Source organism: Perca flavescens, chromosome 7 (assembly GCF_004354835.1).
Source record: "Perca flavescens isolate YP-PL-M2 chromosome 7, PFLA_1.0, whole genome shotgun sequence".
Lineage (NCBI taxonomy): Eukaryota > Metazoa > Chordata > Actinopteri > Perciformes > Percidae > Perca > Perca flavescens.
The window spans coordinates 422,217-434,938 of NC_041337.1; the positions used below are offsets into that span (position 1 = coordinate 422,217).

The 12,722-nt window shown below is 41.1% G+C and overlaps 1 protein-coding gene across 5 annotated transcripts; it reads right to left on the minus strand.

The window, feature by feature from the left end:
- Nucleotides 1-2,281: 2,281 nt before the first annotated feature.
- On the minus strand, nucleotides 2,282-11,361 carry LOC114558707 (uncharacterized). Of its 5 annotated transcripts, XM_028582867.1 has the most exons (14): nucleotides 11,118-11,361; nucleotides 8,579-8,680; nucleotides 8,254-8,486; nucleotides 7,985-8,163; nucleotides 7,811-7,901; nucleotides 7,159-7,325; nucleotides 6,979-7,119; nucleotides 6,769-6,886; nucleotides 6,520-6,611; nucleotides 6,231-6,348; nucleotides 5,930-6,027; nucleotides 5,060-5,259; nucleotides 4,669-4,844; nucleotides 2,282-3,900 (listed from the first exon to the last, which is right to left on the minus strand). In XM_028582867.1, the coding sequence occupies exons 1-7, from the start codon at nucleotides 11,272-11,274 to the stop codon at nucleotides 7,029-7,031; spliced, it is 1,020 nt and encodes a 339-aa protein (XP_028438668.1). In that variant the 5' UTR covers nucleotides 11,275-11,361; the 3' UTR covers nucleotides 2,282-3,900; nucleotides 4,669-4,844; nucleotides 5,060-5,259; nucleotides 5,930-6,027; nucleotides 6,231-6,348; nucleotides 6,520-6,611; nucleotides 6,769-6,886; nucleotides 6,979-7,028. The 5 variants fall into 5 exon arrangements, with proteins under 5 accessions (XP_028438668.1, XP_028438667.1, XP_028438665.1 ...); XM_028582866.1 differs by having other exon boundaries at nucleotides 6,979-7,325; nucleotides 8,609-8,680; XM_028582864.1 differs by having other exon boundaries at nucleotides 6,520-6,607; nucleotides 6,979-7,325.
- Between the last annotated feature and the right edge of the window lie 1,361 nt (nucleotides 11,362-12,722).

Sequence of the window (12,722 nt, forward strand, 5' to 3'; positions counted from 1 at the left end):
CCAACACAAAGTTATCAAATTGTTACATTTCAAGCACTTTCACCTGTTTTGATTAAGTTCTAAGAAATAAGCACAACTGCATAATTGAATTTCCTTGTTTTTTAACAAAAAACGACAATGATCATATGATATAAATGTGATCTCACAGGGGTAGCCTAAATGGCAAATATGAACCATAAATGATGTATCATTGGTAATTGAGCTAAATCTGTTACATTAGGCTACATTATTACATTTGTGTATCAAAAATATGAACACTACACAAGGGTTAAGGCTTCCAAACAGGATTTAGTTTGGATGTTCTACCTCTGTTAGGAGCACCTCGATCTCACAATCACTGAATCGTGTTTTTTCCCCATTTTTTCCATTTCGTGATTGGTGATCGAGGGCTCCTTTCAAGGCTGAAATATACATTGATTGATTAACATGGACCTTATTAGGACAAATATGGGACGACCTTGGAAGGAGCGTGAGGCTCGTGCAGGACCGCATAAGGTAACGCACGTCCGTATTTATAACGAGAAGAGTGCGTACCGGTGTGCGCCGCAAGTATAAGCTCTTCTGGAAGAAGATATAGGGTAAACCAATGTAAACTCGACATTATTTTAAACTAGGCCTGATTTGGACCTGCCTCAATTGAAACTTAATATAATGTTTCTTCAGGCTGCAGGGGTTGTGCAATTGCTTCATTATATGGTGCATAAGGTTAGGTTGCCTTAATCACTCTTTGTGAAAGATGAGCAATAGATTTTGGCTGTGATATGCTTCCACTATGTTTGAGTTTTTTTTAATTCAAAGTATATGCCAGCTGTATGATAAGACAATATGTCAACTGTTATGTTGACAAATATCCCTCTGGGGACAATAAAGTAACGCCTGCAAAGTGGTCTCCATGATGTAGTAAAAATTAAAACCTTGTCGTAAGACTATACTAAACACATCGTTGGAAAGGTCTCAACCTGGAGAGGAACATATGTCAGTCTGAAGAGGATACATTACTCCTGCTTGGAAATATTGACCTCTGAACCTTGTCCATGTTTGAAGGCTTGTCATTTAGCAACAGAAGGTGCTACACACATAAACCAGCTGTTATAGAAAGCTCTGGACCTCAGCTATAATGTAGATATGGTCTCCAAAGTTTACCCACTGTAAGCACTGTCAAATATGGTAATATGCTATTTTCACCTATTTAACGATTACATTTTTAAAATCTGATGACACCAGTGTGTTTTCCATCCCAAAAAACCCCAGGGTGTATCCAAAATTACACACTGCCAACTTCTAATTATGAGAAATATACCAATATATTTCAAAACTACAACTCCCACTAGATACGCGCCCCAGAATCTGTTACAAACCAGTATACTTGTAGTTCTTCCGGGGTGGACGTGTTCAACTCCGGTTTCTGCTGCCCGCCGTGGATGGGCTTCATTCCGTTTCAGATTGATGCCGTCCGCCGGCTGACCGAGCACACATTACATGAGACAAATACATGAAACTGTATTTTATTATTATTGTTATCATTATTGTTTACATCCTCACATAAAACGTTAGACAAATAAATCAATGTACTTGTGATATGTATTTTTGTGATATGTATTTTGTCTTTCAGATCCGCAATTATACGTCACGTCCGGCGGATGCCCGGTTAAGTAAACGTTAGCCTATTCTCTTATATACTGTGTATGGTTATTAGACGGTACTTAACTTACTGGAAAAACTAAGCTACGGTTGCTGGTGACAAAATCACTCATTTAATATCCACATTGAAGCGATTCTGCCGTTAAAGCACTGCCTGATCGCTGTCCGATTCTATGACATGAATGAATGAATGAATGAATGAATGTGGGATATGGAATTTGAGTGCGCTCCCCTTATACCGTAGTGTTTGTTAACAGCATACTATGGTATATTTCACCAGTAATAAGACCAAAATAATGTAATCGAATTAAATAAATTAATACCATGATGTAAAATGTAAATGTAGATTAATGTAACGTTATAGTTTTAAAATATCAATTTAGCAATCCAGTATCCCTGGTAATAGAACCCAAATATGAACCCCCCTTGTGTTAATTATTGTATCCAGAGCAGTCCTTCAGCAGGATGATGAAAAATATATTTATTCTAATGTTATGCAATAATTAATACAATATCTAACTATATACTTACTTGACATCCAAAATGTCAAAATGCTATTTTGTCTGAAAATTATTTTTACTTATTTTAAACACCCTGTATACAACTGGCATACAACGTTAAAAGAAAAATGACAAATCAGTTATTTCGCACATATTTTATTTTCATGAAGACATTAGCATAAACAAGGTTACATGCACTTACACTTACACCTTGTTTTATTCCTGCAGTAACGGCATTGGGAAATTTGTTGATTTTTTTAACAGTAACAGCAGTATAAACAGGAAACACTACAATCAAAACTCATGGGTAATGATCGTCATTTTTTAAAAATAAGTTAAATGTAGTAGCATGTACCTTCAATTCAAATGAGCCACATTGTCACTATGAATAACAATATACTGGATTATGCAATAAAACAAAAAAAACTAGGGCACACGTATATACAACAGGGTTTTTCACATTTTTAAATGACGATTAATTCTACAGTTAAGAGCATCTGCCCCCAAACAGATGGGGCAGATACGGTAAAGATATCTTTAACGCAGCTATTTAAATATGATTATCTCTTTGCCTTTTGGACATTCATGTTGCCGTTATGCGTGTCATACGATTAATGCTGTTTCATACAGTGGCCGACCTGGGCAAATACGCTACAGTGGTTCAAAGCAGTTATGCTAGCAGAAACATGCAGTGAAGATTCCAAACCCCCAAAACATATGCAACTTAAACACGGCATATCTAATCAAAACAGTTCTACTTGTCTAAAAAGGAGTGCTAAGTGAAACAGCATGACATGATATATATGTAATAATGACAAACAGTGGTAAACAATATTGTTTGGGATCACTTTCAGAGCGATTTGATGGACGATAGTTATAGATAGATAACACTGAAAGCCAACCAAATGTACAACACGACATGGCAGATGTAACTGCAGAGAAATTACAATTACTACATTGTCATTGTAAAAATGAATTTAAATAGTTAGCGTGGTGTGACTCATCCTCTAGGTGTGGTCAATCCCTGTTAATGCACTTGTATTCAGTGTTTGTTTTTTAGTTAATTTGTGTTTAGAGCAGTTTGCAGTTGCGTATTAGTTTAGGCATTTAGCAACATTTTTTCATTTGCAGCACATATTTGTTGTTGTATTGGTTTTGGATTTTTGTATGTGTTGTTTTCAAATTTTCCTGAATATTGGGTCAGATTTATGTCATATGTCGCGAGCATGATAAAACATGCTCACAAGCAAATTATATATGCTGCGCACAGATTTTAGTCTTTGCATAACAATTCTACAACCAAGAGTCGTGCAGGTAGCTGAGAGCGTGACACAAAACATAGGAAGAGTTACATAATGACATCTTCATGTATGAAATTACACAGTACGCGCACAGAGCAGCCACCTCGTGTGAGGAAGTGTCTGCTCTGAGAGAGCTGGAGGGCAGACATGCTCTTGCAGGGAAGATTATATCGCGCTTGACATACATAAATCCGATGCTATACCTTTCCATCTATAAAGCTAGTGTTTCGAAAAACTGGTTTACACTGCCTCAAAATCACTCTCATCTGAACTCTCATATACATGTTCTTTGTCGTCCTCCGGTATGTCCTCGGGTCCGTCCTCAAGCAGAGAAGCAGCATTCGGTCCTAAAGCCTGGCTGTACCTTGAGCTAACGACTTGGAACTTCTCCTCCACATCAGCAAGCCTTTTCTGATGAAGACTCAGCAGCCCACGATGCCCCTCTTCACTTAAACTGCCTAGAAGGAAAATGAAAAAGAGGTGTGACAATACCTCAATTAAGTTAGTGTAGTTCAGCTAGACATTAACTTTACTGAATGAACTACAGATAATTTAGATTTAGTCACAAGGATGTAATACCCGAGGACCTCAAAGTGATAGTCCAGGTCATATAGGCTTCCCTGTTGCGAGAATGGGCACATTTATTCAAATATGATTTTGTTATCATCAAGGGACATTGAAACTGCACTGAGTGATTTCAGAAGCTGTTTTTTTCAATTCTGAAAAATAACCTGTGCTTTATGGAGACTTGTGTACCCCAATTATAAAAAACACTAAGTTGCTAGGCCCAGCTAATTTTACACCTTAATTTATACTTCTGCAGAGGCTCCACGCAGACCTTTTGCCATCCACTACCTCACTAGTATCTCTCTACTGAGCAAATTACAAAACAATGAACAAAGAGATCATTTAGCAACAGTGACTATAAACTACCACTTGATTTTATAAAGTGAACCTTCTGTAGCACTATATTATCATTGCCTGTAAAGTATAGTGTGTCTTTGCACTGAAAAACAATTGACGAGGTTTGGCCATGTAAATTTCAGTTGAGCGGTTGTTGTTAATGTTGCGCTGTCCCTCAAGTACGGCGCACTGGATGGTTAAGGACCACTGACAAAAGGTCATGGTGTCAGTCAAATCAATAGGCAGGACCTGCAGCACAAGTTGCTTAGGAATTTATAGTGTCACTGTAAGGAGAACATAAAAAATGTAATTTGGCTTCTTACCACTGTTCCTGCCAGAAGACATTTCGGACATCATTTTGCGGAGACTCCAGGCCAGCTTTCTGAGGTAGGCGCAGTGCTGTCTCATCTCCCTCATCAAAATGATCTTTTCCTCTTGAAGCCGCATTTTGACATGTAAACATCAAAAATCTTCTTCTTCGTAAGGATATTGCTCGATTCTGAAGTCACAAAAATAACATCCTTTGAACACAAGTTTGACTTGTACAGAAAGCATACCTGTTAAAAGATAAGTAGTGTAGGCAAAACCTAGCCTGGAAATCCAAACCCAAAATCCAAAAGATTAAGGGTCTGGCAATGAGTAATGAAAATGGCCCAACTCCTAGGCAAAACCCATAAATACTAGCAATACACACATACAGAAATTGTTCAATACCTCTGCTGTGCACTTCCCACGGCCATATTAGACAGTCTGCCCCACTGTCTCCTTCCACCACAGAGAGTCTGCTTTCCACCTTATCCTCAAGGATGCGCTCCTCATCTGCAACCTGCTCATTGTACAGCTTGATTTTTTCAAACAGTTTTTTCTTCTCTTCCCCAATTTCCTTCGTCGCAACTGTCGGATTTTGTTGCTGTCTATAGTTACAAAATAGAAAAACATAATGCACAATTATGTGTATGCAGATATGATACATGCAATACTGTTAAAGCCTTATACTTAAAATCATTTAACAATTGATAAATCAAAAAAGAAAAACAAATGAATTAAAAGACAAAATAGCCCTAGTATCTGTAAAATTCAAAAGAAATAGATTTTAAAACTAAAGACTTGTAGATACTAAGGGTGGGGAAAAAAAATGATACAGCAGAGTTTCGCAATATTTTCCGTGGCAATACTGTATCAATACACAGGCGACGCAAGTATCGATCTATTATCATATATGTGTTGGTCAGTCTGTCTGCTTGACAATCCCCATTTTACAGCAATAAACTGAAGTGAGATGAACAAACAGAGAAAAGTATCTTTTTAGATAAAACAGATGTTGACAAAGTTTCCTTTGGGGACATCATTTGAAATTGGGAAAAATTTCAAGTTGGACAAAAAGGTAAGAAATTGCAATATATCGCAGAATATTGCAATATGTTTAAAATCACAATAATATTGTATCGTGACACAAGTATCGTGCTGATATCGTATCGTGAGGCCTCTGGTGATTCCCACCCCTAGTAGATACAGAAATAAACAATCCAGACAAGATATCTGCAAGTGATATAAATGACAAGATTAGATCAGTTATCAACCTACCAGTCTGATTATAAAGGCTGGCTTTTCTGTGATGAACCGCAAGGAACATTTCTTCAATTGATTCCTGAAGAGGTTGTTGGTCATCACATCTGCAGAATCTTAAAATACAAAAGCAATATAAACAACAACAAAAAAAAACAAATCTGATCGATCTTTTAGGTTGTACAAGCAAAAGCTAATGGCTGGGGAAGGAGCAGGAGGTGCAGGGCCATGCAAGGAAACAAGTCTGAGTCATATGCTATAATTGACTATCACAATACATTAGAAAACTATGTAAAAGAATTTCCATAAAATATTATACCATCAGAAGCCCATTCTCTGACATCATGAACCCACTGATGCACCATGTTCTCAGGGCAACCAAGTTGATTGGTCAAATCTTCCAGTCTCTGAGACTCAGCCTCCGCCTTTTCACAAGTCTACAGTAAAAAAAGAAAGATTTTTAAGATGTTATCTTCAAAGGGTAAGACCAATCATAGAGGCTTTATATTGTCTATACAGTATCTAAGACACATTGGTCAAACATGACATTGGTTTTATATGAATATGGTCAGTAAACCTGATCATGTCTCACGTTATCTGGTCAATACCTTGACGTATCTGCTGGATAATGCAAGATGAAGGCCTTCCTGCTTCCGTCGGTTCCATCCAATAGCATGGACTGTTAACATGTCATTCCTGGCTTTTTAAACATAATGAATAAAGTGATGGAGGAAAGTCCCATTAATGGTCATTCAGTTAATCAACTTCTTCACAGTTGAGCTTTAATTTCAGATAAATGTAACAATCATAGGGGATTATTTAGAGTTTTATCTTAAACAAAGATTAGATCGATTTACCAGATTTTGTCATGTACTTGGTTGTGAGGGCACAACGAGAGAGGTAGCTGTTTACCATTTCAACCTCCTCCCCTGCAGTTGTACCAGCACCCTCTTGATTTTTGCCACTCCAGATTATCTAACAAATCAGTGTGGACATTTATTTTATAATCATATGTATTATACATAAAAGTTATCGTTTAAATTTGTATGATAAAGAACATGTAGTACCTCACACTTTGTTGAATGGGCCTTGGCATGCATGACAGAAAGGAATGGCCTCATCTGCAGTAAAGGTCTGAGTTCTGACATGGAGACCGACAACTTTTCAAGGTAGGGCCAATACTTGCAAGCAATATCCGTGCAAAAGAACTGTCCATTTGTGGCTGCCTGAAGCTCCTTTTGCAGGAACAGCGGATAAGCAAATATTTCCCCCTATACATGTTGAGGGCCTTCAATAGCACTCCATGTCGGCAAACAACCACCTCAATGCCCTCTTCATCCAGTTTACTAGCTCTTCTGGCTGTCTCCCGTGCAGCAGACCACTGACTGGCTCCACAGATTCCTCTGCCGGCAGTCTGCATGACAAAATAGTTTGACAAAATAGTTATGCTTATAACAAAAACAATTATCCTATGTAATTACTTAATCCATCAGGACTGTGGAGTCAGGTTACATTACACCAAAGAGCATCTGTTTAATGATTGGAGACATTAAATATTTACTTTCAAAATACAACTGGAGGTTTAGTCAGGGCTCAAGGAGCTTCAGAAAATGCATCTTTCACTTTCCTATCTTCAGCTTAGCAAACAATAACTCACTACCTATTACCAAAAATCTAGCCACTTTGGATGTCACCACACATACCCAATTTCAAACCCCAAATTACTTGGATGAGATGCAACATATTGTTTAAATTGCTGGTTGGGAGATACTAGTCTGTTCCATTTAAGCTGACACCATCTGGTCTTGAGGGAAGAAATAACTAATTTGTAATGGAAAATCCTACATTTCAAGTTTTAAGCCATACATTGCAAAAACAATATATAAATATTTAACTAACACTTTTCATTTTACTCCTGATCTCCTCAACAAAATGCTGTACTTCAGCGTCCTTGGCGATGAAAGTACCGTCAAAATATGGTTGCTCTGACCTAAATAAAATAAGAAAAAAAGATCTTGTTCAGTGTAAGACATTATTTGTTCAGTTCATTTGACTAAGTGTAAAACAACTAACCCTTTTGACTGTCGAAATCGGTACTGCTTTCTGTTGCCATCTGCGCAAAGAGCTATCATGTTGGGTGTACATGCTGGGCAGGTGAAGTGCTCTACACTGGCCATATTCTCACAATGGTACTGGCAGAATGTATACTCCAAATAACTCCTTTGGAATACGTCTCCGTGGATTTTGCTAGCCTATACATTTGCAAGTAAATTAGTAAAAAGTCAAATAAATAGTTATAAAATATTTTTACTTGAGGCAACTATTATCCACGCTGATCTTACCCTTCCAAATTGACAGGTCCTTTTCTCCAACATCCGCAAAAAACCCTGACGTGACAAACTGGGAGCCACAGTTTTCAACTCTTCAAATGAAGTAAAGACATCCATTGAAAACAATGTGTCAGCATTCACAGATGCTGGCCAGTACCCACTGCGTATGAGGTCGCTCATGTCAGGTGTCCACTGTGCCAGACATAATTTGCAAGACAAGTTTGGCAAGTGCAAATCATACCGACCTATAAAAAGAAAAAGGTAGTACATTTAATGCATAGTTATGTCCTGAAAATAACTCTGGACAGGAAAAGAAAAAATAAATAAATAAAAATACCATTTATGCAAACCATAATTATTGCTCTACCAGCTGATTCTGTTATGGTTGCAGGATCACACGTGCACAACTGGACAGGCCTCACTGTAGGCAAAAGACATACTGAAAGAGAGAAGTTCAATAAATAGTGAGAAGCTTTAAACAATTATTTGCAATTTATCCATCCATCCATCCATCCATCCATCCATCCATTCGTCCGCTTATCCGGTGTCGGGTCGCAGGGGGAGCAGCTCCAGCAGGGGACCCCAAACTTCCCTTTCCCGAGCAACATTAACCAGCTCCGACTGGGGATCCTGAGGCGTTCCCAGGCCAGGTTGGAGATATAATCCCTCCACCTAGTCCTGGGTCTTCCCGAGGCCTCCTCCCAGCTGGACGTGCCTGGAACACCTCCCTAGGGGGGCGCCCAGGGGCATCCTTACCAGATGCCCGAACCACCTCAACTGGCTCCTTTCGACGCAAGGAGCAGCGGCTCTCTCGAGCTCCTCACGGATGACTGAGCTTCTCACCCTATCTCTAAGGGAGACGCCAGCCACCCTCCTGAGGAAACCCATTTCGGCCGCTTGTACCCTGGATCTCGTTCTTTCGGTCATGACCCAGCCTTCATGACCATAGGTGAGGGTAGGAACGAAAACTGACCGGTAGATCGAGAGCTTTGCCTTCTGGCTCAGCTCTCTTTTTTTCGCACAACGGTGCGATAGATTGAATGCAATACCGCACCCGCTGCGCCCGATTCTCCGACCAATCTCCCGCTCCATTGTCCCCTCACTCGCGAACAAAACCCCAAGGTACTTGAACTCCTTCACTTGGGGTAAGGACTCATTCCCTACCTGGAGAAGGCATTCCATCGGTTTCCTGCTGAGAACCATGGCCTCCGATTTAGAGGTGCTGATCCTCATCCCAACCGCTTCACACTCGGTTGCGAACCGATCCAGTGAGTGCTGAAGGTCGCAGGCCGATGATGCCATCAGGACCACATCATCTGCAAAGAGCAGCGATGAGATCCCCAGCCCACCAAACTGCAACCCCTCCCCACCCCGACTACGCCTCGATATCCTGTCCATAAATATTACAAACAGGATTGGTGACAAAGCGCAGCCCTGGCGGAGGCCAACCCTCACCTGAAACGAGTCCGACTTACTACCGAGAACCCGGACACAGCTCTCACTTTGGTCATACAGAGATTGGATGGCCCTGAGTAGAGACCCCCTCACCCCATACTCCCGCAGCACCTCCCACAGTATCTCCCGGGGACCCGGTCATACGCCTTCTCCAAATCCACAAAACACATGTAGACCGGTTGGGCATACTCCCAGGCTCCCTCCAGGATCCTTGCGAGAGTGAAGAGCTGGTCCGTTGTTCCACGACCAGGACGGAATCCGCATTGTTCCTCCTCAACCCGAGGTTCGACTATCGGCCGAACCCTCCTTTCCAGCACCTTGGAGTAGACTTTACCAGGGAGGCTGAGAAGTGTGATACCCCTATAATTGGCACACACCCTCTGGTCCCCCTTTTTTAAAGAGGAACCACCACCCCAGTCTGCCACTCCTTTGGCACCGTCCCAGACTTCCACGCAATGTTGAAGAGGCGTGTCAACCAGGACAACCCCTCCACACCCAGAGCCTTGAGCATTTCTGGACGGATCTCATCAATCCCGGGGCTTTGCCACTGTGTAGTTGTTTGACTACATCAGTGACTTCCGCCTGTGAAATCGACGACAATCCCCGTTATCCTCCAGCTCTGCCTCTAACATAGAGGGTATTAGTCGGATTCAGGAGTTCCTCAAAGTGCTCCCTCCACCGCCCTATTACTTCCTCAGTGGAGGTCAACAGTGTCCCATCCTTACTGTACACAGCTTGGATGGTTCCCGCTCCCCCCCTGAGGTGGCGAACAGTTTTCCAGAAACACTTTGGTGCCGACCGAAAGTCCTTCTCCATGTCTTCTCCAAACTTCTCCCACACCCGCTGCTTTGCCTCTTTCACGGCAGAGGCTGCAGCCCTTCGGGCCCTTCGGTACCCTGCAACTGCCTCCGGAGTCCTCCGAGATAACATATCCCGGAAGGACTCCTTCAGTCGGACGGCTTCCCTGACCACTGGTGTCCACCACGGTGTTCGTGGGTTACCGCCCCTTGAGGCACCTAAGATCCTAAGACCACAGCTCCTCGCCGCAGCTTCAGCAATGGAAACTTTGAACATTGTCCACTCGGGTTCAATGCCCCCAGCCTCCACAGGGATGCACGAAAAGCTCCGCCGGAGGTGTGAGTTGAAAGTCTGTCGGACAGGGGCCTCCTCCAGACGTTCCCAATTTACCCGCACTACACGTTTGGGCTTACCAGGTCTGTCCAGAGTCTTCCCCCACCCCCTGACCCAACTCACCACCAGATGGTGATCGGTTGACAGCTCTGCCCCTCTCTTCACCCGAGTGTCCAAAACATACGGCCTCAGATCAGATGAAACGATTATGAAATCTATTATTAAATTAAAATTTTAATAAAAACAAGGACACAACTTCAACCACTTTATCAAAAAGATCAAAGCACTACCTTGATTGATCAGTGTATATCCGCCATCTTGCTTTACGCAGCACACTGTTGGCTCTATGGGCTTGTAAATTCCCCCAATGCAGGACTCCCTGTTATGGAGTGTGTGTTTTTTGTGGATGTGTATGTCACACTCCGTACACAACCACTCCTCTGGCATGCAGTCTCTGCATCGAATTCAATTCAATTCAATTCAATTTTATTTATAGTATCAAATCATAACAAAAGTTATCTCGAGACACTTTACAGATAGAGTAGGTCTAGACCACACTCTATAAATTCCAAAACCCCAACAATTACAGTAATTCCCTCAAGAGCAAGCATTAGCAGTGGCTATTGCGACAGTGGCATGAAAAAACTCCCTTTTAGGAAGAAACCTCGGCAGACCCAGACTCTTGGTAGGCGGTGTCTGACGGGCCGGTTGGGGGCGTGATGAACAGTGGTGATAACAGTCACATTAGAAGTCACAGTGACTTCGAAGTTTATCGTTATCGTTATCGAATGATGGCAGGAGATGTGCATTGGCTGCAGTTCTTCTCTGGAACCACGTTGCAGGACAGCAAGCAGCTCAGATGATGAGACCTCGCTTTCTGCCACTCATCTTGGGCTGCAGATTGGCGCAAGCCCCATGATGTGGAGGTGGAAGGATGCCCACTTGCATCTGGAATATTGTCTGAGGTCTGCAGAATGTCCTGCAGTTTGTTCATCGCAGTCTCTGAAAAGCAGGTAAAATAAAACAAACATCCATTTCATGCTTTTTACTAACTTGCTTAATTATAGTAGGGTTTCATCTTACCAAATAACTGTTGAGAGGAGTCTGATTGGGTCACTGTGAGAACCTCCTCAGCTGACTCAAAAGGAATAGAGTCCTCACTGGGAACCACGGAAACTAAAAAGATAGATAGAAACAGGCTGTAATAGGCATAAAAATACAATGTTTGTTTGGTGACTTCAGGCTATAATATGGAAATGTTACATGTAAATCAATATTAGTTACATTCAATATAATATGAACCTGACCAGGACTGCTTCACTTACATTTCACATCTTTGGATTAGTTTAGCAGAAGTTGACATTAAAATTAACATTGCAGAATGCATTTATAGTCCTAGTTTAAAATATACATTTCAAAATAGATGAAGTCAAAACATACATAACAGATCCACCTTATGGTTTTCTAATGGCACAGTTTAACATATTTAAAAGGAAAAAAATATCAAAAATAGGAAACAGAAACCCTATTAATATCCGAAAATAAAAGAAACAAAAACAAAATGTAATAACATAGGGCTTAGATAAAAAATACCAAACTACATATTGGATCTAATGAAGGTTAATTCCAATTCTTCAGGTGGGTAATTAGAAATAATCTTGGAAGACTACCTGTAGCTGAAGCACGATTTCGTGTCTCTCCACTTCTGCTTCTTTTTAGCAGTGGACTTCCTTCAGCATTTTTTTCCACCCATCGGACCTGAAAACTACTGCCTGTAGCAGAGTCTGCTTCGCCCTTGGCTTTCTTTTCCTTGGATGGCAGAAATATAGCATTGTATGACAACACTGAAATACAGTTATACAAATTTAATTCTCTAATTCCCACACTGGCAAGAT

What these genes read in the sequence shown, in the direction of transcription:
- LOC114558707 (XM_028582864.1), bottom strand. Translation starts at nt 11,274, where the DNA reads ATGCCAGAGGAGTGGTTGTGTACGGAGTGTGACATACACATCCACAAA. An exon ending in ATATACACTGATCAATCAAG is followed by an intron (nt 8,681 to 11,117) that starts GTAGTGCTTTGA and finishes TCTCTCTTTCAG; the next exon opens with TATGTCTTTTGCCTACAGTG. An exon ending in GGACCTGTCAATTTGGAAGG is followed by an intron (nt 8,164 to 8,253) that starts GTAAGATCAGCG and finishes GCAAATGTATAG; the next exon opens with GCTAGCAAAATCCACGGAGA.